We start from the raw sequence: 24595 nt of genomic DNA on the forward strand, positions 1-24595 counted from the left end.
GTTGAAAATAAAAATAAAGCGGACTTTATTTAGAAGATAAAGGTGGTGGTATCAGTTTTGGTTAATAAAGTCGGGCTCAAGTGTTTGAACAGGTCTTTCACTGCCATCACAGACTGGCATGCCAAGGGCATTCTGAATGCCAATTACAAACTGAAGTTGTTTCAGAAACCAAGATGCTATCAAAAGCTGATGGAGTCTGGATTTCTCTTAAAGTCAGACTAACACATTTCTTAAATATGAGTGACTAGATTACTTGGTTCTGAAAATGAAAACACTACACTGAGCAATTCCCCTCCTTCACAAGTCCCTAAGGCAATGTTATAGTTGCCTCTGACAGCCAAAATCTCACCATTTCAGAGGGGAACTGAGGGGAACTGGGAAAATGAAAAGCAAAATTAAGTGTAACTGATAAAGGCAGCTGCCACTTGTGGCAAACCAAAGCCTAGTCCGATGCCGATTTTCTTCACATTTGCACTGACATCTTCCCAGATGGTAACTACATTCTTGAAGGAATGTGCCAAGACTAGGGAAAGGAAGGCCCAGTGAGTGGACAGAATGCATTTTGCATCTGGTTTCCTTAGGTGGTACAAATGATTAAGGACAAATACCCAGTGGAAAGACCCACTAGTCAAAGGTAACTAGAAAAAGAGGAGGATAATAAATGCATAACCAGTGCAGAGTAATTGTGAGGCACCAAGACCACAATCCAACCAGCCCATTCTCCTCCTCTCCATCACTGAATGGATCTGGGAGAAAGCATTAATAACAGCACTTGTCAACTGCTTCCCTGGAACAAAACATGACAAAACACACGGAAGGTTTTGTTTGCATTATGGTTCTCGGTGTACTTTATTCTCCTGCTGTCTAGCTAAGCAGCCCACACAGGACAGAAATGGGTAGCACTGAGGAATGATCAGATTTTTTTTCTCCCCAATATTCCTGCCCCCTCCGTAAGCCCTGTCCAACCCCTATCAGGAATGGTTCGTGTATCAACCTCTCCCTCAATGAACAACCAAAATTTAAACACAAGGCATTACAGGGCCGGGTTTCTTCACAGGGCTTAGGAGCTGGTGTGAGCTTTTTATTCACAATGGAGCGTCTTTCCTTCAAACACCTGGATTTTTTTTTTTTTTTTTTGTACACTGGTTCATAGATCGGCACTTGACTTTGAACCTGGCACCAAAAGGCACAATATCTGATACCCTGTACAAGAGCTATTAGAGATGCTGCCATATGGATGGGCAAAACTGAGCCAATCCCATTTATGAATGGAAGGCTTGAACAGGGAGTTGGCAAGGAGAAAAATGTAAGCCCATTTTTTTTTGCTAGAATGGAAATGAAAATGGGAATTTAAGGTCTTGTTTTTTAAACCTCCAAATACCAGGAAGCAATTTAAAATCTTCCTTGGTGCTTTTGAAAGCAGCATATTCAAAATGCCAGCAAACTCCTAGTAACTGCAAAACCAAAAGGGGAACAAAGCTCACCAACATCCCTCCTTATTGCTGAAAGATTCTAAAACCAAAATTCAGAGTGCCCTATTCCCTTGTAAAAGGGAAAATAATTAAGTCTGATTTATTGTTATCACAGCACATCACACTTTAAAAAAATATATTAAAGCGTGTGACTGGGGGAATGTTTTGACACCATTTTATTAATCTTCAACTTCAGTGGAAAAATATAACCTTTTTCAAGTGCCATTTTCATCACAAGAGTTCTAGCATATATATATGTGTGTATATAAATGTATATATATACACACATACATATTCTTTTCTTTTTGATTTGATTAGTTGGTTTTGAGGTGCAGCAAGAGACCATTACCGCATTGTAATCAATCAAATAAAAGAGAACAGAAGGCCAAGCAGTTTCCAAATGGTTATTTTTATCAGATTGTTTAAACATTAAATTTATCCTTGTTTGCAATCCAAAATAGTTACCTGAAGTTTGTTGTTTGTGTGTCTGTTTACTTTTTATTGTATGTTTGTTTCCTAAACTCTTTGGCACAATTTTCTGGGGGCGTTCAGACTGCCACGATACATGTCAGGAGAGAACTTTTCTTTTGTGCTGCCAATTCTGAGCATTTAAAATTTTGGTTTGTTTGGGCTGTGGCTTTCTTTGTTTTTGAAGTCTGCATTCTTTATTTGTAACAATTGTATTTTTATTTTTTCTATATCCTCTAACTCCAGAGTTTTCTTTTTCTCCCCCCTCCCCCCCACTTCTACATTCACAGTTGAACCATATTATGAGGAAAGGCGCCTTGATGAAAAGATCAGGATGGGAGCTCTGACCATTCGTCAGTGTTTTCCCTAGAATTAAAAAAAAGAAAAAAAAAAAAAAAAGAAAAAGAAAAAAACCCCAAAAAACAAAACCTAAAGAGCGTCTTTCCTTTTTTTTTTCTTCTTACAACTCTTGTGCTGCATCAGTAGACAGAACTTCAGTTAGTTTTATGAAATGCAATGTCTAACCCCTTTTTTTCTGGGAAAAAGAAACTGCAATGACTTGAAGTTGAGAATGTGGATACCGCCTCACTCACACACATTCATTCTCAGACTGTAAGGAATCCCTCACCCTCCTTCTAGCCGGCACGCATACAGTACCGTGTGGTAAAGGTACACCAAAGGTGGGCTTGAGACCCAGGCTCCAACTTTCTCATCAGTAGCAAAGGCCAGGCTGCCTTTTACAACAAAGCACCACAGCTGAACCCAGTCCCTCCTCCTCTACCAAACTAGACATTCCACTCTGCACCGGCCAAAAGACAGAAAAGCTAGTTCTAGCCTCTCCTGGGAAGAGATAGCTTTCTTTTTTTAAGCAAGTAAATCCACCATTTTTCTCTTTTCCAAGATGGCCGACGTTATGGTTTTCTACGAAGTCAGTGCTTACTTAGCTCACTAACAGCAGTGCTGTTGGCGCTGCAGCTGCTGCTGTGGCAGGATTTTCAATGTGGTGTGTTTTCAAGCCTCACTCACTCATCCTCTCATTCCCAAACATTCAGCATCCGTGCACACTCCTCACTTCCGGGTTTTTCAAAAGATTGGAGATTTCCAGTGGGGGTCTCAGGTTATCATCCCAATGGTAACAGATCTAAAAACAGATGGAAAAAAGGTCAATCTTTGAGATTCCATGTAGCCAGTAGAGCCAAACACCTCTCTGATTCCTACACTAAGTGCTCACAGGCCTGAACTGAAGTGGTCAACTTTTTAAGGGCTGATTATTTTTCTTCTTTTCCTATGTGCCATCTACTTGCTCTCATTAGCACCTACAGAAGGGTGGGAGGGAAACTAAAAAGATAAAACTCAAAACAGCCAGTTTTACTGAGATCAGTGGTAGAAGGTAACTGGGTGTGTTAACAGGAAAATAAACTAAAATTAAATTTCAAAGCAGAGGCCAGACAGCTCTGACTCTGGCTATCTTCTGTAGAGCAAGGCAATGTCTAAAAGCACTGCAGCAAAGAAAGAAAAGAACATGAAGAAGGAAGTGGAAAGCAGGAAGAGAATTATGGGAAAATACCATTATCGATGATTTTATTAAGAGCCCAAAATGATTTGGGGACTTCAGGGAATTCTAGTTATGTAAGTTCTGTTCTTCATCACCATGAGGAGCCAAATACTTGGCTCAAAGATTGGTTGCCTGACCCTTCCACAAATACAAGGCTGAGGAATAAAGGCCTGGCTCAGAAGCACTTACACGGGGAAGTATACCAGACAAAACACCAAAAGAAAGCCCTTGTCAGAACAGTCTAAAGACAATGTACCTCCTCCCCAAGAAAGTAGAAGAAAGAGGGCAGTGGAGACAAGCTCTTACCAAGCTTGGTTCTTCAGTTTCCTCAGTTCTTTTGTTGCCCATGTAGCAAGGGTTTTTGCTTTGTTAGTCTTCGATCTCCGTCCTTCAGTTAACAGTTCATGGATCATTGGCCTAGCTTCTACTAATTTCAGTACATCCTTCCCAAATGCTGTACACAAGTCCCTGTGCAAAATAAACACACCTGAAAATGAGCTCCTGGCCCTAAACCAAGATCATGTTTTGAATCTTCCAAGCCAGTGCTAAGATAGCTATAGGTTTTTTAGTACTCACCTACTTTTTAAAAGCTGGAAGAGATTTTAAAGATAAGTAAATCTAACATCTACCCTCAACAGATGGAAAAAAAAAAAAGAAAAAGAAATATAAAGAAGTAGAATGATTTACCCAAGGTTCCCCAGCTAATTCATGGTAAAATGAGAACTAGAATCCACGTCTTTAAGCTCCTCAAGAGCAATGTTCTGTCTTCTAACGATGCCTCAGAGACCCTCAGTAGAGAACCTTGGCTAAACAGGCAATTTGTTGACCAACATCGAAATACGGGATGGACATAGATCTGATGCTGTTTCTAATCCCTGAGAGCTCTCTTCATAGTTTGATGGGGAGAAATTAGAAACCTGGAGGGTCTCGAATGAGATTAGAGCTAAAGTCTGGAATGAATTCTCATCTGAGAACTCAAAATAGGATATCATGGGTTCTATTAAAGAAAGAAATCCCTTCTGTGCCAAAGAGGTGGGTAATTACCACCCAGGCCACTCTCAAAATTCTTTACATGTCTTCTCACTGTCCATGAGAAGTTCTACTCAGCTATTGGAAGCAAGGTATAACCTACCCTATCAGTCCAGCAGCACAAGCTACTACTCCATCTGTATGATCCTCATCTCCAGCAATGTGGTCAATGAAAGACAGAATAAATTCTACTCTGGGTTGTACCAGCATCACATCCGCTATAAAAGAAAGAGAAGGTCTGATGAAGTTGTCCCACAGTTGGCAGGAATACATCCTGTTTCAAAATTTCCAAATACTTTATCCCCATCAGGCAGGCTTCAGGCTGGAGAACTAGTTCCACGTAGTTATATCAAATTATTCTTCATCAGATTAAGATGTCATTCTTCAAGTCAACAGAAGAGGCAGATATTCCTCTTCTTACAAGCATACATACTAAGAAGGAACAAATGAAACCTTTCCTCTAAGCCTGTTACCAAAGGGGTGAAGTACAAACATTTCCCCAATCAGTAACAGAAACATAAGGTGACAGAGGAAATCTGGTCCCCCAATCATTTAATTCAGATACACTAGTTGGGGGCGGGAGGGCAGTGGCGTGGCGGCACTGGCTTACTCAGGGTTGGTACAGATGCAACCAGCACCAACAGCCTTGCTAGATCCCATCCCTTGCAATGCTCAAAAAATGTGAGACAAGGTAGCTGAGGAAGTGGGGAGCAGAAATAATGAAGTCTATATCCTCCCCCAAAGCTACTCCCTTCATTAGGACACCATTCCTCCTTCCCCCCCTCTTTTAAGCCACAGGTGCTAGTTTACTGAAACACACAGCCCATTTGGCTAAGTGCACACTGGACTAAGTCAACTGGGTTGTATACTCAACGGTGTACGTTCTCCTGGTCTCCCTTCAATCCCTGGACAATTCCAGTATAGGCTTCCAAGCAGCCTTCCCGAAGCTCGTTCAGATAATCCACCATGTCATAGTCCGACTATAAGAGACAAAGAATAGAACCTCCATCATATTGATTGCCTTTAGTTGTATGTTTGTCAAAAGTCCTGTCCTCTAATCAGGGCTGGACTTAAAAGACAGCTTTGAGCTTACCTTGTCCACCTGGGCCTGGGAGGCCTGCTGAAGTGTATTCAATACAACTTCTAGGTATTTTTTAAACTCTCCACCAATAGCAAGGGCAATGTCACCAAACACTGACAGAATCTGCGGCTTCACAGACCTGTGGACATTTTCATTCTAATAAGGAAAAAGGGGGAAAAGCAAATTAATAAGTCAAAATTAGTTCTGTACAAAGAGTCAAAAAGCATTTTTAACAATAAGCAACTACTCATATGCTTAGTAGTTTGTAGACCTTAAGGACATACACAAAAATTAGCAGTAGTTATCTTTAGATAGAAGGATTATGTATTTACTTTTCCTTTGTACTTTACTGGTCCCCAACCTGCCCTCTTCAACTTCCATGCTTCGAGCATGCATTCCTTTAATTAACTCTACATCTTTAGGTTAGAATCATCTTGTGAAAATGAACAATTCCCTTCATAAGCTCACAGCCAACATTCTGGAACTTACAGGTCCCTGTCACAGATCTCGATGTTTAACCATCTTTTCAACTAATGATTTCTTCAAATACTGGTAAATTAGATTGTGTGTATAGACACTCACCCCCAAGTTCTCCAGTAGGAGCTGCATCACCTCATCACAGAAAGGTAAGATGTTAGATTGCAGGGCACGGCATAAGTCTCCAACTAAGCCCACAGCTGCCAAACAAACCTGCAGAGAATCAAAGAAATGATCTCTCAAGCAGAAAAGGCTCCCTGCAGGGGTAAAGCATGATTTTTACCTAGCTGCTGGTCCTTTACCACTTGAATTTAGTGTCACAGAAGAAAAGACTCTTCCTCTCTGAGATTAGTTCATTTTAACAACCAAAATGGCAGGAAGAGAACTAGGACTATCTAAAATATCCTTAGTAAGAAAAGACAGAAAAGAATATTCACTAGGGATGGTGGTGGAAGGGTGGTTTACTGAAAATAAAATAAAACAAAAAAACTCTTCTTAGGGTGCTACTCTGGTGCATCTAATACCCTGTTTTTCCACTGACTGCTTCTCAGACAGTCAGGGCAACAAAGAAAGTAGCTCAACCCTTGGGATGATAACATAGTGAAGAATTACTTAGGCTACAGGATCCTTCCTGACTTTTGTACTACAATGACTACAAGATATAAATGGGAATATAAATGTATTATTTTGAAAAGCACAGCCTACCTGGTACTCAGCATAATTTTTCAATCCAATGCCCAGAAAGGGTTTAAAGGCCTCCATATACTTTAGGAATTCACCACCCAACACTGTAAAGAAACAAACTATTAGCACCACTGGATATCACAGAAGTGAGCAAAAATAACCACCCTAGCTCTCCCTCCCAAAAATGCACGCACTCCACTCAAGAGGTTGGGTAGAGTGAATTAATTACTGATTCTATCACGAAGATATTATGACTGCCTTAGATAAGCCAAAATCACAACTGCCGGAGGGGCCCAACTCATACCCTAGAGATACTGCCAAATCTCCAGAGTGGGATTTCACTCTGGCTGAAACTACCAAGTGGTATGGCCCTCAAAGAATGTCATGGTTAATATGAATTGGCTGAGCTAGCAATATTGCCTCTTGTCTACCTCTTCGTCTGACTATAATATGTCCTCTCTGGAAGCCAGCTTTAAAACAGGGTCTCCAGGCAATTCCATCAAGGACTTACTTAACAAAGCAGTCAAGAACAGCTGTCTGGGTTTCATATCCCAATCAGCCACTCCAGGAACCAAAATCAACTTCTGTGCCCTGCCAGGATGATCACGTTGCCAGACCAGTTGGATATATGCTCTTTATGCTAGAAATGGGTCTGGTCCTCAGGTAATGGCCTTAATAATACACCCCACAGACTAATACTGAAGCATTCTGGGTTTCTGAAGTGCTCTTTAATATGCTTTTAATGGCCTTTCAAGGAGTCTTAAGTCACATACAGCTTCCCCAAAGCAATTTTGCATAAACAGACATGTAATAACCAGAAATCAATTTATTCCTAGAATTCACTCAATGTTTCATTACATTCCATGTCAAGGCACTGTAATGTGTCTACCTGAATCCAAAGTATTACAATCCAAACCAGAAGGTACCAAGTGCCAGAAAAGAAAAGAAAACCATTGCTTCCTCCAACCTTTATAGGAGCCAAGCCTCAATAAAGCAAGTAGACTTTAGGGAAAAAAGGAACCTGATGAATATGAGGTAGATAACAGTACCCCCCTTCCTAAAAGGGCTGCCAATCTGCGCTGCAAATTGGTTCCCCATTCACATCAAGGAGAGTGGCAAGGCAGTTATACACAAATTTACACTATGTTCAATCCAACTCTGAACAGACTCACTATGCCAACAAATGAGATGATAGGGCTAAGCTTTCTGCAGTCAAAAATTCTTCATGGCCATTGATATTCTTGCATTCTAAAGACATTCCCTGCCCAATATCAGCTCACTGACCTTCCACCAGTGTGCTAACTGCCATGAGGGCATCCTCTTGCACTCCTCCAGACCCAGCTGTGCTTTGGAACATCCTTAACAGGGAGGCCATGACCACATCAGAAATCTGCAAAGCATCTTGATGTTGCACTTTCCGGAGAACATTCTGTGAAATGAATAAGAGTTCAGAATCTGTTGATTCCAAACACTCCAATTAGAATACCATACCTCTTTTTTTTTTTTCAATCAACTATAAGTCCCTAGAATTTTTTTTGAAAAGGCTTTTTTCTGCTCAAAAGCTTTGACAATGCAAATCATCTGCAACAAAACATACATCTGAATATCCCATCTACTTCCCAATTCAGAATAGACACGAGATCATCTTCCATGGTGCAGAAAGTCATCTCCTCTGCATTTCATATATGTCTGACGAATCCCCATCAGTAGCCTTCATATTCTAGTCATTCTGGGATGGCAGTTAAATTATGTTAGCTTTAAAGGACATGTCATACCAGAGTTCTTACTTTAAACAAAAAAAGATAACCTAGTTTGCATCACTCAGTTCTAAAATCTAGTACCCATCTAACTGATAGACAAGTTACCAGATTTTCCTGTTCTTGGGTAAAAAAGGGAATTGCTCCTCAGCCATATGATGACTCTAGTCACGAGTGAGGAGTAATATTTACTTTAATTTTCCCAGTCTCTCCTCTGAAAAATCTATTGTGGACACCAGGTACTATAAATGATGTAAATTATAATCAAGCATCCAACAGCAATTGCTTCAAAAGATGATGGTAAAAACACAAGGCTATATTGTTAGCCAAGTGAACCAAAGCCAGGAACTAAATCTGACTGGGCTACACTCAGACAACCTAATAAAAACCAAAGACTAAAAGTCACCGACACAAAACAGCTGCATAGCTGGGAGGACCATCACAAATGCAGTAGTTTCCTTCTCTACATTGTGCAAAAGACAAATTGGAACTTTTATGGACAGACAAGAATGGAAAATGGGAAATTACTCTCTTAATCAATCGGACCAAGACCTTTTGAGAAAGCTTAAGACCATCAACATCTGTACCATCATCTTCACAGTTCTGTGTGTACATGAACTTGTCATCCCAAGATGAGTCTCTTCCCTGGAGCTATTAAACGATAAGGCACCATCATACCTGAAGAGTTGCGCAAAGTAAAGACTGAAGGTCGTTGAACTGGATCCTATCTGATGTGCTCTGGATGTGAGACTACAAGGAAAGAAGATCATAATCTGAATGAACACCTTCTGAAAGGGCTCTAAACTCCCTCAGTTCTTCCATTTTTGCTGGATTTGAAAGGACTATTAAATAATCTTTATTGATGCTAATGTAGAAAGTAAGTAAGAAACTTATACATGTTTACTGTATACATACATGTGTAATATATGTATGAGTAAACTGTATCAAGCAATACAATTTTAAGTTGCAACATTTTTTTGTATAAGTCTTGTATCTTTCCGAGAACATATATATGTAAACACCAAAAAAAAAAAAAAAAAAAAAAGAGAAAAGAAAAGAAAAGAAAAAGAACAGCCTTGAAAATAGAGCTCTGTGTTAGAAGTACTCACACCCTTCCCACCAATGGCCAGGAATGCCCTCAGTCTCACCTCCATCTGCAGCACCTGCTGCAGTCGTTCCATGATGACCAGAGTCGTTTTCTGAACTGCAGGATAACAATCCTTGGCACTGTTTTTCACAATTTCCATTAGAGATTCATATGCAGAACTCCTCAGGTTGTTCTGGTGTCCATCAGGTCTGTAAGGAACACAGTAAAATTCTTACAGCCTTAACTGAGAAAGGACAGAAGTTGTTATAAAGTAGACACTGTCTCACTGAAAATAACCCAGAAACAGATATACAGTTGCCAACCTGATTTGCATCTGGCAAACACAATACAGCCAGGAACCAATTTTCAATCTCTGAGCCAATGATTATGTTCATTATGGTTTCCAGGTTAAACTTTAGAACTGCCCTTTTAGAAATGGGTGGAAATTATACAGGAAAAAAAAAATTTTAAATGCTGAAGAACCGATGTGGACAACTGGAGAGGATACACTTATAGCTATGAAAAAACTACCTCAATTTTCTTCATATATCGGCAAGAGCTGCCTTTATACACAATCTTGAATAGAGATGGAAATGAACTAGTTAAGCAAGGAGGAATTTATACCCAGCCCTCTTCCTAATGGTTTCTTTTGAGCATGGCTTTAGGTACAGATTACACAAAACCAAAATAATTAAAGGTTGTCCCCAACTAATAACCTCTTAAAACCGTATTTCCAAAGCTCATTTATAAAACAACTGTACTTAATTCCAAGTTCTTCATCTAATATCACAAAGGGTGGTTAATAATCTCACGTGGCAACTAAATTTATGAGAGCTAATATTTCTCTTATACCATAATCAAATATTCCCATTAACTGCAGACACTACAAAATGAAGGGACCTCTCTAGATTGATTACGCTCTGTAAGTAGAGAAATGAGGTTATTTTCTGACTTTAATTGTAAAGTGTACATTCTAAGGTAGACAAAGTTTCACTTCTTTCTTTTCTCTCTCATTTAAACAATCTATGATAGGATTCTTTTAATTTCTCTTACCGTAATGTTTCTGTGATTTGGTTAGACAGCACTCACACAGAGGGCAAAGGGAGTTGAATCCAAAGATACTACTCATTTCTGTGTGGTATCAGTTACCTGTCTGTGGTCTCCAGGAGCTTCTGAACTATGAGTTCAAAAGAAGATGATAAGCAATAGGTAGCTGGTTCTTCCTGATCATCAGCTACGTCTGCAGCTTCGTAAGCAGCTTCAGCCAGACTGGAGAAAGCCTTAAAAACCCAGACAGAGTTAATATTAATTAGTTCTGAAAAGAACCCTAGTCCATGATTACTTCATGTTTCTTTAAGTTACCTCAGGCAGTGCTCCTTTCCAACTGATCTAAGAATAAAATGGTAGTGAATCCTCAGTTTTTCCTATCAGGGTCGTCTCAAAACATCTACAGGTATCCTTAAAATTAAATAAATGTAGGCATGTATGTATTTTTATATATACTGTTTCTCCTGCCTAATAATCTGCTCACAACTCTCTAAGCAGCAGAGTATTTTCACCTACCACAAATGCCTGTCACTTCATTCCTTCTCTTTCCATTCACCCCACTCCTTCTTCCTTATTTGAACTTCCTCCCTCACACCCCCAAAGGTACCTAATGAACTACATTCAGCCTATACTGACGCAGCACTTGGGCCGCCTACCTTCCTTCCCTCTTGCCCCCTTCTCAGCAATGATACTTTTTGTAGCCAGCAACTCTCTACCTTAATCAAAATTTCTTGTCCCCAAGCAACTTCAGAAAAAAAGAAAAAACAAGTCCAGATAGTTTTCCCACTGGGTTAGCATGACTGTTCTAAATGGTTCAGGAACCAGTCACCATGAGTCAACAGCTCCCACTGGGTCATGCAGCTCACATCTCTCCCACATTTTAATTGAAGAAATTACAAAGGAGATGCTATTCAGAAAAAGCCTTCAAGTGAGGTAGACCCATTTCTCTCCCACACCTCCTACTTCCTTGCCAATGGCTTGGCCAAGCTCCTCATCTCACTAGGAAGAAAATGCCTCACCCAGCACACATTTGAAGCCACTCTGGGTTCAGCACTGAGGCCCTCAATCAGACACTGCAGCAGGGGAGTCAAGTAGACATCATTGATGGCAGCTTCAGGGAGCAGTTCACAGATTCTGCCCACAGTCCACGCAGTTGTATCTCGAACAACTACACTGGGGTCTTTCATTAATTCTACTAAGGTGGGCATAGCCTGAAAATACAACAGTTATTAGCAAAGTAAAGCAAAGATTAAAGTTCCCATTGACTGATACCTCAAAAGAGGAAATACTGATGGTTTGTCATTTTATAAGACATGCTTATCAAATATCCAACAATATAATAAAATTAAGTGAAGTGAAAAGTGAAAAAGTCCTCCTCTCTTCACCAACCTCAGTACAGAGTTTTATTAAGAGTTCGATATGAATACTTCCAGCAATCTTTACTGAATTACTCAGGCAGAGATCCCACGATGCAGCTGTGACAACATTTGGCTATTCTTGAAAGGCTGAGTTCTATATGCACTAAACTCAATTATAATGCACTCTTGTATTACTTATAATAGCAAAATTAATACAACACTTCCATAAGACTTTTCATTACATAAATGTCAATTTGTTCTAAGGACAGAATAATCACATCATTAAAAACTCAAGGGAAATGTTTATGATATAGTATTTAGTGAAAAAACAAGTCATAAGACTATTTGCACAGTAAGATCACCATCCTGTTGCACATACACGCACACAGAAAAAAATCTTCAAGGATAAATACCAAAAGTTATGAATGTTATCCCTGGTCAGTGGGATAAAGGTGCCTTTTTCTTTTTGGCCTTTTCTGAATTTTTCAAGTCATATGATTTTTAGGGGGGGAGGGTGTAGCTCAAATGGTAGAGTGCATGCTTAGTGTGCATGAGGCCCTGGGTTCAATCCCCAGTACCTCCTCTAAAAATTAAATAAATAAGCAAACCTAATTACCTTCCCCCTAAAAAATTTAAAAGAAAAATAAAATAAAATCAAGTCATATGATTTTTGTAATTTTTAAAAAAGTTTATAAAGATCTATTTTATACTTCATTGACAGCAAACAGCTAAAGTAACCTTTGTGGATGACTATTTTCAACTTTGTTTTTAAAATAAAGGCATACTTTCAAGCGAAGTTTACATAAACAATAAATATCCCACTTTCCACCCCCAAATTCCCTCAGCTTCACCTGTATAACTAGTGGTTTGAGCTGATTGGGCTCTGGTCCTTCCAAGATAGAGCCGAAAGCCAGCACAGCCGCATCCCGGTACCGCCAATCAGGGTTCTTGATGTGTTCTTTAATGAAGGGGAGGACGTGTGGGACAATGTCATCTTCACAGCAGGTGGCCAGAAGCATGAGGCATACCCCTGCTGCTTTGCAGGGGTTCCAGTCATCATCATCATCATTTTCATCCTGGTAAAAGAATGTGGCAATAGTTAAGTTTTCAAAGAATCACTGTAACTCAAAAGGTCCTTTTGACTACTCCCAAGTATCATTACAACTTAAGCTTTGGGGAAGTAAATAAAATATAAAACCTTTATATCTTAATCTCTTCCACAAAGATACATCCCAGCACAGCCTTTGTTAAAAAAGATGCAGATGGAAGGACGATCCTTATTAGTACTATACAATGAGATGAACAAATTCAACTACACACAGTAAGGATGAATCTCGAACACAGAATAAAAGCAGCACAAAGACTATACGCTATATGATTCCAGTTTATATAAAGTTCAACGTCAGTCAAAATTAATCTATGGAGTCAAAAGTGAGGGAGGAGTTAATGACCAGTAACAAGACATGAGAGGGAGGGTGTTTCCTGGTGTGCTAGTAATTACTGTATTTTAATAAAAAGTCAAACAAAAAGAAAGATTCCATTGAGATCTCACATGAAACTAGAATTCAAAGTATATTCTCATTATTGTGGCCATTCACACCAGAGTAATTTAAGGCAGGTTGCCTACGCAGATTTAGAAAATTACATACCTAAAGAATAATTTGTTTTCAAATGAGGAAAGCATAACAAAAATATACAAAAGAGAAAATACTAAGGGTCAAAAGGCAAAAAACAGCAACTGTGAAACTGAAAGATGAGATGAAAACTTAAGAGAACACCTAGTCCATTTCAAAGTAAATACACCTCTACTTATCTTTTGATTACTATATTGAAAGAGTCATGTACTCCCCTAAAAACAAATTACATTCCTGTGTACAAAGAAATTCTGCAGTGCTCTAAGTTACAGCATTGTTTCCTCAGAGCACTGCCAGCTCTTTGGTAATATTTCACATGCACCAGAGATGAGGTGACAGAAAGAATCTTTCCAGACATCACACCAAGAAAAACTGTGATACATAAAGTCAAAAGGGAACAATGGCAGCCAAGATACACTTCTTATAAAACAATTTCTATATTTACTCATTAAACCCACATCTTCATGAAGTCTTGTTAATTTTGTCACGAACTATTCAGAGCCTAGAGGATCTTACAGATCCATCTCAGCTCTTCCTGATTCATTTATAGATGAAAATTCAGAATATTAACTAGCTAAATAGCTGCTGAGTTCCTTCATGGCAACTGTTCACAGCAAACCAACCCTGAACAAGATTTCATAGCTTACCTGACATGATCTGGAAGATAACTTACCTGTTTAGTTAGTGTCTGTGTGAGGATTGGAACCAGGTATTGCAGTGCTCCCTTGGCATAAAACTTGCTGGTGTGCTCAGGGGGCCGTCCTTGTTCTGCTGCCTGAAGAGAAACATAAAGCAAATTCTGCACGGCAGCAAACGTGGATACCAAAGGCATACATTCAGCACTGCCCATGGTCTGTACAGAAATATATGCAGTAAAGGGTAACATGCACTGTGAGTGAGCTTTGAAGGTGCTCTTATTTTGGCTACTTCAATGAGATTCTTTTAGGCTGTACCTATAATCTTCCTTAAAGGACCAAGGCAACCTAAAGAATTACACTCTTTTTTCACAAGCTGAATTCACAAGCACATGTCATCTAAGTGACCTTTGGATGAAGAGATGTACTAAGTTTACATAAGGATGCCAAAAATAAAACTGTGTTTTTTTGAAAAACATAAGGCAATCAAGCTGGGAAACAAAACTTGAATTAGAATTTGCAAGTGCAGAACTAACTCATTTCTCCATACCTAATTCCTTCACTAGCGTTAGTAAGCTATCAGTTATACATTCCATGCCTGCATTAGGACTTCCAAAAGGAAATAAATCAGCATCAGATGTCACCTCGTTAAACTAACTGCCTGCTGCCCCCTTGTGTTCACAGTACTAATATTTACAACAAATCCTCCCTGACTGGTAAAAACAGGAGATGTCTCATTACTGATCTGTCTCCCTCGTGAGGGGCTTTGGCTAGCAGAAAAATCAAAATCTCTACAAATGGAGATATCCTGTAAGGCCAGTCAGAATAAAGATTCCCCAAAGGAGGATAATAATAAACACAAAAGAGATAAGTCCCAAAGCCCCATTAGAAGAACAGCTCTCCCAGGCTCACCTCTGAAGCCTCAATGGCCAAATCCATTTCCTCATCACAGACATTGGACCAGAATTCTATCCCCTGCAGGGCCACCTCATCAATGTCACTTTTCATTGCTTCAATTGTGATCTTAAGAAAGAAAACATGACACCCCAGGCCCCAAGTAAGTGTTGGTTCAAGTTCCACCCCTCCGATACTCAAGTTTCAAAAACATAGTTTTATGAAAGCTAGGTCTGAAATGAAAGGTAGGAACAGGAAACAGATTTTTAAAATACAGTCTTTTTATCAGCACAAAGGTAGCACAAGTTTTCTTGGCGCACTGCTGATGAACTTAAATCTAATACTCAGACTCAAGGAATTTCCTTGATTTCACAATATTAAGTAAAGTACAGAACTGACAGAACAGCAACTGAGAATAATGGGCTTGGCCAATTAGCTACATGTTCAAATACATAAAATAGAAAAACTTACTGCAAAAAGAGCAGGACCCATATATGTCTCCATGTACTGATAATACAAGGACATTATCTTCACCAGATTCTGTAAGGCAGCCACTCGTACCTTTTGCAAACAGATTAAATAGTTTACCATTTAGTTTAATAACAATGTAATCTGACAAAGGTAAGTAACTACTTCACTCACATGGGTCATTTGGATAAAATTATTCCCCCCAAATCAATCTCTTCTCTCTTTCCTCAGTTTTTTCACTGCCCCTTCCTATTTGTTTTTCCTTTCCTTTTTTACTTTAAAGGTGTCTGTGGAATGCCTAGCAGGACTAAACTCACTAATGCCCCTCAGACTGGATGTTACTCCCACCTGCTTCATGGGTCAAAGTTTAGGTTACTGAATAGTAAAGCTATGTCAATGGCTACAATGGAAAAAAATCACTTGAAAAATCTACAGCAATTAAACAGCAAGGCTGATCAAAAACTATTTCTCCCTTAAACTTTTTTTTAAAGAACATGGCAACTTCCACTGTATTAACGTTCCAAGTATTAGTCTTCCTTCTTCTCCAATACATTGAAGAAAAATTCTTATTAGCAACAGTATTAGTCAAACCTTACTTCTGAAGTCACACAATATGCTAGAGTTAGCATTTCCTACAAAAGATAGGAGACTGAGTTTTCACATGACCTCACACTTACCCTTGTATCTGGACACTGTGTGGCTTCACAGACCACCTGCATAATAAAGTGCCTTTCGGACTGCAGGAAGAATAAAGAGAATTATAAGAATATAAACAATACATGAAGAATACTAGACTATCCTTTCAATGAAAACTTCCCACTCCCTCAGGGACCTACACAACCCGGGACTAATCAAGTGGGTTTTCCTTGACACAGTGATGGCACTATGAGGCTATGGAGAATGTGCCCCCAGTGTCTACCATACAGCCTGCCCTGTAAGGAGGTCCCTAATCTTTTAATCCCCAAAGCGACCTTCACTGACAAGACTTCAGGGAGGAAGTATATAGGAAAATGTAGGTCACAGAGTTTAAATAAAGGTGGTGAAAACAACAACAACAAAAATCCCTGCATTAGGAAAGTCCATTTCCTTGTATTTAAAATTTGAGAGAATTCAAACAAACCCACATCAAATGTGGTAAGATACAGGAGAGTAATGAACTTTATTTGCTACCATCCTAAGTCTTCTGAAATCTAAAAGGAAATTTTCTAACCAATTAGAATTGCAGTTTTCTTTGGTTTCTTAGATCTCTCTACTTTGTTCACTCTAATGCCAAGAAATGGAAAAAACCCCAACTAAAGTGTCAACAAACATACACAAAAATGCTTTCAGATCACAACATCCAGCAGTTCCACTTCTGGATATATATCCAAAAGAACTAAAAACAAGTTCTCAAAGATATATAGTCAGAAGATAGAAGGAAGCAACCCAAATGCCCACTGACAAACAAATAGGTAACAAAATGTGGTATACACTTGCTGTGGAATATTATTCAACCTTAAAAAGGAAATTCTGATACATGCTGTGACATTCATGAACCCAAGACATTATGCTAAGTAAAATACGTCAGTCACAAGAAGACAAATTTGTTACTGTATGATTTTATTTATATAAAGTATCTACAGTAAACAAATTCAGAAACAGAAAGTAGAAAGGTGGCTGGCAGGGTCTGGGAAGGGGAAATGTGGAGTCAACGATATGGTTTCAGTTTTGCAAGATGAAAAAAGTTCGAGACTGGTTGCACAATAATGTGCATATACTTAAGTGTATGTTTCAAAATGGTTAAGATGGTAAACTTTATGTTATTGTACATTTTAACACAACTAAAAATAAGTAATGGAGGAAGTACTTTCAGGCAAAATAAACTTAGTTTATACATTTTCAAAAGCACCTTCCTAAGAAAGTATGAAACAGCCCAATTTCCTTAATTAAAAAAAAAAACAAAAAACCCAAAGCATACTCACACTTTGGACTGCAAAAGGGAAAACCTAAGTCTAGAGACATTTTAGACCACATTACTCCCAAAAGCCTGATGAGAAATGGCAAACACCTACTCCATGGCCATGTTTCACATAATACAACTCTTACCTAGAATGGAAACAAGATGGTACTTTCTAAATCATCAACTTAACAACACTTTCATTTAACTCTCACACCTCACTCTCTGAACCTACACCTTTTAATCAAAAGACACTCACCTCTTTGTCAAAGTTTGCTTTGGTGAACTCCAGTGAGTTCAGGAGTGCATTAGTAGCCGCCAGCTTCACATTGTTACTAGGCTCTTCTTTCCTCATCCCCTGGATTATGGCAGTCAGAATCTCATTGGATTTATCCTGTAGCTGCTCTGGGTCCTGAAATAAGCAGAGAAGTGCAGTGAATATAATAATTGAACTCATGACTAATCAGCAATCCTTTTAACTGTAAAATCCACTCGAGAGTATTATGACTTCAGTCCTTTCCCACACATTTCCATTTAGGGACAAACCACCTGCAAAATATCCCAGGGTCTGGTAGTTCAAAATTCAACTGAAACAAGTTAAACTCATCAACTTCATCTCTGACTTCTTAGCATGAATTTGGGCATGAGTTAACGCTGGCTTCCCCCACACCCCGCTGCCCTTTCTGTGCAAATGGAGATGGCAGTCTGCTGTTTTTTCAAGGCCATCTGTACCAAGTGAGGTAAAGTTTCAGAACCCTCTGAGGACCAAGGATCAACACCTGGGCACATCTATGGAGTCTAAGTTCAGGTCAAATGCTGTGGACTTCTTTTGCTTCATCAAATCTGTGTATCAAAAGAGACACCAAGAGTGGAAACCTCAGCAGCAGCAACAGTCTTAGAAGGGCTGCATTCAACATACTGTGTTGTGGCTCCAGTGGCTAAACCAACTACAGCAAAAGCTGGCAAACTGTTTCAGGAAAATAGTCATTGAGAAAACAATACAGCATCCATGGTACACTGAGGATCTTCAGAAAGGGACCAGGTAGAGGATGCTCTAGGAGAGGAGAGAATATCTATGCCTCTTCCAACAGGGATTTCCATCTTGAGTTGTGACCCTCAAATCTCTTTCCTTTAAGGTACGATTAGCAATATGAGGATAAATTAACTATCCAAGTATTGAAGTCTAAATTAACAAAGCAGTCATATTTCAAAACACTTTGTAGTAGCTTGGTTTTCTTCATGGTGATAAAGAATAACCCTAATAACATGCATGTTACAACTAGAGGGAATCAGAAGTATAGAAGTTAGATACAGCACTTACTATATCTTGGCAAATGTAACCAATAGCCTCCAATGTTGACTCTTTCATGTGCTCTGTGCTGTTGGGGTTTGTGACATTGGCCACCAGCTGAGGAATGAGTTCCGGCCACTGGTTCACTGGGATCTCTGCACAAGCAATACCAGCCACACACTGTGAGGCAGAACTAGGCCGGTAAGTTTCTGTGCCCAAAGTCTGCAAAACCTGTATGCAGGTACATACACAAAAAGACAAAATAAATCAATTTCTAATATAATTTGAACACATTTTACCTACCAGCACACCTCTTATATCAGTTTCTGAATTTTCTGTTAATACAGAAAAGTAGAAAAAGGTATATACAGTGTAGGCCAACTTTCAGAAAAAAAGCCAGCCTCAGTACCAACATGAGCACAATCAACACTGCCTCAGAGCTGAGAAACAAAACCAACCACCCCCTACTTCCAAATGGAATTCTCTAAAGTCAGATGCCTCACCTCAACGTTCAACACAAATAGGTAGTAAAGGCACAGGTACAAATAAAGGATGAAACCACAAATGACCCAAGGTTAATCATTACCATCATCAGCTAATTCAGTCAGTGAACTCACTAAGAATCACCAGTCCACTCAAAAGTCAGTTAACTGTTCCTGGCATGAACACAGGACAAAGAGTAGCTGCCAGATATTCAGGCCAGCTCTGCTGACTGAGTCAGGTCACTCAGTATCCTGCTTTGTAGCTAATAATAATGAACTCCCCATCTTTCCCCCTTATACAGTGTATCATCATCCCTGCCCACCACACTCCCAACAGCTCTACCCAGTAACAGTTCTGACTGATCCTAAATGGAGGTCTTGCTCCTTAGGGCCATCAGAGCTAGACTGGCCTTTAACAACAACTGTATGTCAAAAACGTTTGGGGAGGGTGGCGGGGAGCAGAGATGAGATGAACTGTCCAAAAGGGCAGGGGATGAACAGGTATTAATTCAAGTCCAACTAAGAGTTCCAGTCCAGAGTATCTTCATACTATACTGAACCATCTCCTAGTACATATGTGGAGCATACTGAATCCCATTCTTTTCTCCTTTAAATTGCTTCTAGAAGACCCTTAATTAATATTACTTGAGGTGATTTAGAGACTATAAACTCCTGAGTACTAAAAAGAAATAACCACCAGCACTGAGAAAGTATTACCAGATGTGCTACGAAGGGGGAAAAAATCCAAGATAATGACTAATTTTTTTTTCATGCACAAAAGTTCAATAATGCCTATATAAATCCTTACTCAAATTGAAAAAAAAAATTTTGGTGTGGCCTAAAAAAAAGTCAATGATAGTTCCAATCATGTCTTCTCTCATTTACTATTGTGTACTTTAAAGAAAATGAGAAATTGAATGGGTTCCATAAGTATCAAGATTTCCAGTGACTGACGGAATAAACTTCAATTATATCAAATTACTGGGGTGAGGATTAAAATGTTATTACATAAGCAGACCCAACGCGGATGGAAATAGCTCTACATATTCCAAAGAAGATTCAAAATAAGTTGGCTTTTATAACCTAGTTTTCTGTCATGAGTCCCTTCATGCAAGACTGGAGAGGGAAAGAGGTTCATAATTAGAAAGAGAAGGTACTGTCATAAGGGGCACTAATTTACCTAATGCTGACACCCAGAACCAGGAAATAGCAAGTATGATATGCACAACCATGACCAACACAAATACACACGTGGAAATCCCCTCATTGGTTTCCCCTCAAATATCAAGGACCAACTGATGACTGCACAGATGTTTGACTTACTACCCTTTATGCCTTATCTACGTAAGACAGGGCACTAAAAAAACCTTTTTTTTTTAAAGTGTATCTGTCCATATATTCTGATTCCTTTGCTGGAGTGAGAATTAATGGATTTCTAATTCAACAAGAAAGTTACAAGAACTCCATAATGCAGAGCAACAGGGACATTCAATTTTCCTCAAAACAAATAAACAAACGAAAACCCCCCAAACAAACAAAAACTCCACCCATCAGCTTACTCTTCTTTTTTTTAAACAAAGACAATTGTGTCTGTTTATTTTTTTTTCAGTGGAGGCACTGGGGATTGAACCCAGGACCTTGTGCATGCTAAGCATGCACTCTACCACTGAGCTATTCCCACCCTCCAGCTCATCATTTAAACACTTTGATAAAAAGCCAAAAGTTTCTTAAAAAGTTTCTTTTAATTTGCTAAGTAGATAAAAGCATGATTAATGTCATAATCTTATTTCACAAACTCTTTGGGCTTGAAAGGCCCACAAGATCATTTAATTCCCCTTCTGACTCCACATGATGCCATGCCTAAATCACCAAACAACGAGAATTACCTACAAAAGAAGTTCAACAAGAGCTAGGTGCTAGTTAACTATGAAAGAATCACTTGAGAAAAGACAGTTTGAGAAAGAAGATTTAAATCAAATACAATTTTTATCTTCAAGTAAAGTTTAGATTCCAGAAATCTAAACTTACACTGTCAGCCCTATCCCACGTAAATGACAAAAGAACTGACATTTCCTAGGCTAGTATGACCAAAAGGAGATGCAAGTGACTTACATAATTCTTGACTTCCCGTCGAGCATTAGCATCAATAGCAAGCCACCTCTGTTGATACTGAGCCTTGATATCTGGATCTTTAGATGTTAAAGAGTTCTTGATTTGTAGGCCAGCTGCAACTCTGGCAACCTGACTGTTTCCTGGATTTGCCAGCACTCTGGACAGTTCCACAAGGAAAGTGGGCTGTTAAGAGAAGATAACATTTGTGAATGCAAATACCTCTTAGGAATTTTACCAATAGAGGACAGCATCAAAACACTGGCGAAAGCCTAACATTTTCAGGACATATCATTACGTCTCAGAAAAACACCAAAACATCTACTTCAAGACTCCTATAAAAATGTTACTTGGTACATAAGGAAGTCATCCATCTTCTCACACAGCCTAAGCATTTAACAAGGAGTTACAGGTTTTCCTATCAACATCATTCTTAGTGTTTAAATTTTCATAGTAGATCCCCCAGGATTACAGCAAGTTTGACAATCTGGTAGTCAGATTCTTCTGCCATACCTAGAATAGTACCAGGTACTCGGAAAATTTTGTTAAATGAATATGTTATGAGAAGGTAGAAAGTAAAATTGTTTTTCTAAATGAAAAAAAAATTTTAGTCCAAAAAGAATGATACTCAGGGTTGCTCATGATCTCATGGAAGCAAGTAATCTTGTTTAAGAGAGGGAAATACTTCTAAACCTAAAACACAAACCTAGGAGCCTAGTCCTCTATTTTACTTTTATGTGTCCAGCAAGAGGGGAACAATGAAAAAAAGCAGGTTTATAAGGAAAAAGTGGTAACAAATATTTAGAAATTGGGGGAAGTTAAAAAGATAAAAATGTCAAGGAAACTGACTTTATGTTTAACAGTTAACATACTAAAAGTTCTTACTCATTTTGGTCTTGAGTTGTCCACTAAACAGTGAATTCTTGAAAAGCATACTCAATCTTTTGTACTGTATAGACCCCCAAAACTACTCCTTTTGTTTAAAAATTTTAACACACATTCCTCTTCCCCACAAAAAGCTCTCTCCAATGGAAAAGTTAACGGGAAAAACCAAAAGCAAATAGTTTCTTACCACTAACGAATTCCGCAATCACAGCAGCAGATAATTCTTAAAAATTTTATTAATTATGTACCACTAAAGAATGTTTGGAATGTTAGGAATAAGATCAAATGTTAGAAGATAAAAGGCTTCTTGTAAATAGCAAAAAAGCAGAAATAGGAATATACATCAAATGTAAAAATTATCAGTCTACACTAGTGGATAAAAATCTTTTCTACAGAAAGTCAAGGATAAAAAGATTAGTAGTAAAAACTAGCACATGTAAGGACAAAAAACAAACAACTCCTCAACCAAAACCATTCAAAAGGCAGTTTGTATGAATGAAAATATGTCCTGTCACTTTTTTTGGTTTACATTATTTTGCCTAGATAAACTAAGGAATACATTTGGTTACAGTGTTATTTAGAGCGATTACCTTTAAAAAAGATGTCTAGTATCATCCACTCTTCTCTCTGCTCCCCACCCCCCAACTGGAGGGAATCCAAGGGGAAACATTACTGGCACATAGGTTGTTTCAACCAATTAATCTCACAATTTTATACAGAGGTCCAGTCTCTAGTGGACTGAGTATTCATTTTCTCTGTACCCCTTAATTTGAAAATATGTAAAACGAGGAACTTTCCTCTGATTTCCTACGGAAACAGGCCTGATCTCAAGGATGAGCCTCAGCCAGTTATCTGGGTGCAGATTAAGTCTCACTCATCCGGGGGGGGGGGGCCCGGGAGAGGAATAACCAATCAAGAAAAGAAGAAATACTGCCGGAATGGGTTAAGAGGTATTCGGGTGCAGGCCTGGCCATGAGCACAGATCAACGGAGATTGGAAAGGGTAGAGCTCTGGGAAGTAGGTGCAGAGAATCACAAGGGCCAAGGGACAGGAAGGAGAAGCCGGCCCCGGTCCGAACAGGGCGTGCAGCGGGGCTCGGAGCTTCCACATGGCCCCTAGGCCCGGCTCCCCCACCCCCACCCTTGCTGAACACGCAGCGCCGCGCAACCTAACTTCCCTTCCCTCCCTCTTTCTCCCTCCTGCTGCACCGCCGCCCTCAGGCCGCTCAGCGATTGGGCGGCAGTCACCCCGGCGCGCCGCGCCATTGGCCAGCTGCCGGGGCCTGGGGCGGGACACACCCACCGGCTTCCCGACGGCGGGGTTAGGTTGGACCGGGGGGGAGGGGGACGGGATGGGGCGGGGTGGGTTCCCGAGGCCTGGGCCTCCGGGAGGGCGGGAAGGCCCGCACGCAGAGGATGGGAGACGACAGGATGGGGGACGGCGGGGTGGCACGCACCAGGTTCTCCACGGCTGCACGCTCCAGGAACTTCTGCGCCGCTTCCAGTTCCAGCCGATCTGGGGGGAAGGAAAGTGGGAAAGGGGACAGGGTCAGAGGGGCCAGGGCTTCCCCTCCCCCTACCCAATCACCTCAGCCCGACCCCCCGGCCCCCGCGCCCTACCGGGAGACACGGTCTTCTCGAGGATGGTGATCAGCTCCATGGCGGAGGTGGTGGCGGAGACTCCTCCTTAAGACGACGGTCCGGCCTCTCGGGCGGCGGTTCTAACTGGGGATGGGGGTTGGGGGGTCGGGTGGGAAGGGAGGGTGGGGTGGGGGGCGGGGGTCACCACAAGCCCATTCACCGGCTCCCTCTTAGTAGTCGCTCCAGCTCGCCTCCTTCCTCCTTTCCTTCCTTCCTGCCTCCTAATTTGCTGCTGGCGGGCGGCGGCAGCTGCTTCTCTGACGGCGGGGGAGGGACCCCAGGGGCAGCTCAGAGCGCGGCTGGTGCTCGGGTGGCGGAGGGAGCAAGAAGGAAGGGAGGCGGTAAGTGAACGGCGGCTCGCAGGGAGGGAGAGAGAGGGAGGGAGGAAGGCGGAGGGATATTCGGGCCGGACCTCTCCGCGGCGGCACCGCGCTCCATGTCGATTGGCTGCCTCCGTGGCCACGCGGAATCCGCAATTGGCCAGATGGTTAGCGTTGAAGGGCCGCCCTACGCCCATTCGCCCGCTGGTTTCAAGGCCCGGGTTGGCTGGGCGGGCAGTGAAATGGGGCGCGTGGATTGGCCGAGGGGAGGGAGGCTGGGGTGGGG

General features: G+C 40.4%; 1 protein-coding gene across 1 annotated transcript; it reads right to left on the bottom strand.

Moving 5' to 3' along the window:
- Nucleotide 1: 1 nt before the first annotated feature.
- KPNB1 (karyopherin subunit beta 1) lies at nt 2-24371 on the bottom strand. The gene is made up of 22 exons (XM_031468231.2): nt 23969-24371; nt 23806-23864; nt 21468-21650; nt 18904-19104; nt 17842-17994; nt 16324-16383; nt 15650-15739; nt 15197-15307; nt 14323-14424; nt 12867-13091; nt 11677-11868; nt 10760-10890; nt 9672-9819; nt 9202-9273; nt 8051-8195; nt 6788-6870; nt 6188-6295; nt 5618-5761; nt 5399-5504; nt 4628-4742; nt 3802-3963; nt 2-3081 (listed from the first exon to the last, which is right to left on the bottom strand). Coding segments are annotated over exons 1-22 (2631 nt in total). The 5' UTR covers nt 24009-24371; the 3' UTR covers nt 2-3080.
- Between the last annotated feature and the right edge of the window lie 224 nt (nt 24372-24595).

Source organism: Camelus dromedarius, chromosome 16 (genome assembly GCF_036321535.1).
Source record: "Camelus dromedarius isolate mCamDro1 chromosome 16, mCamDro1.pat, whole genome shotgun sequence".
NCBI classification, from domain to species: domain Eukaryota; kingdom Metazoa; phylum Chordata; class Mammalia; order Artiodactyla; family Camelidae; genus Camelus; species Camelus dromedarius.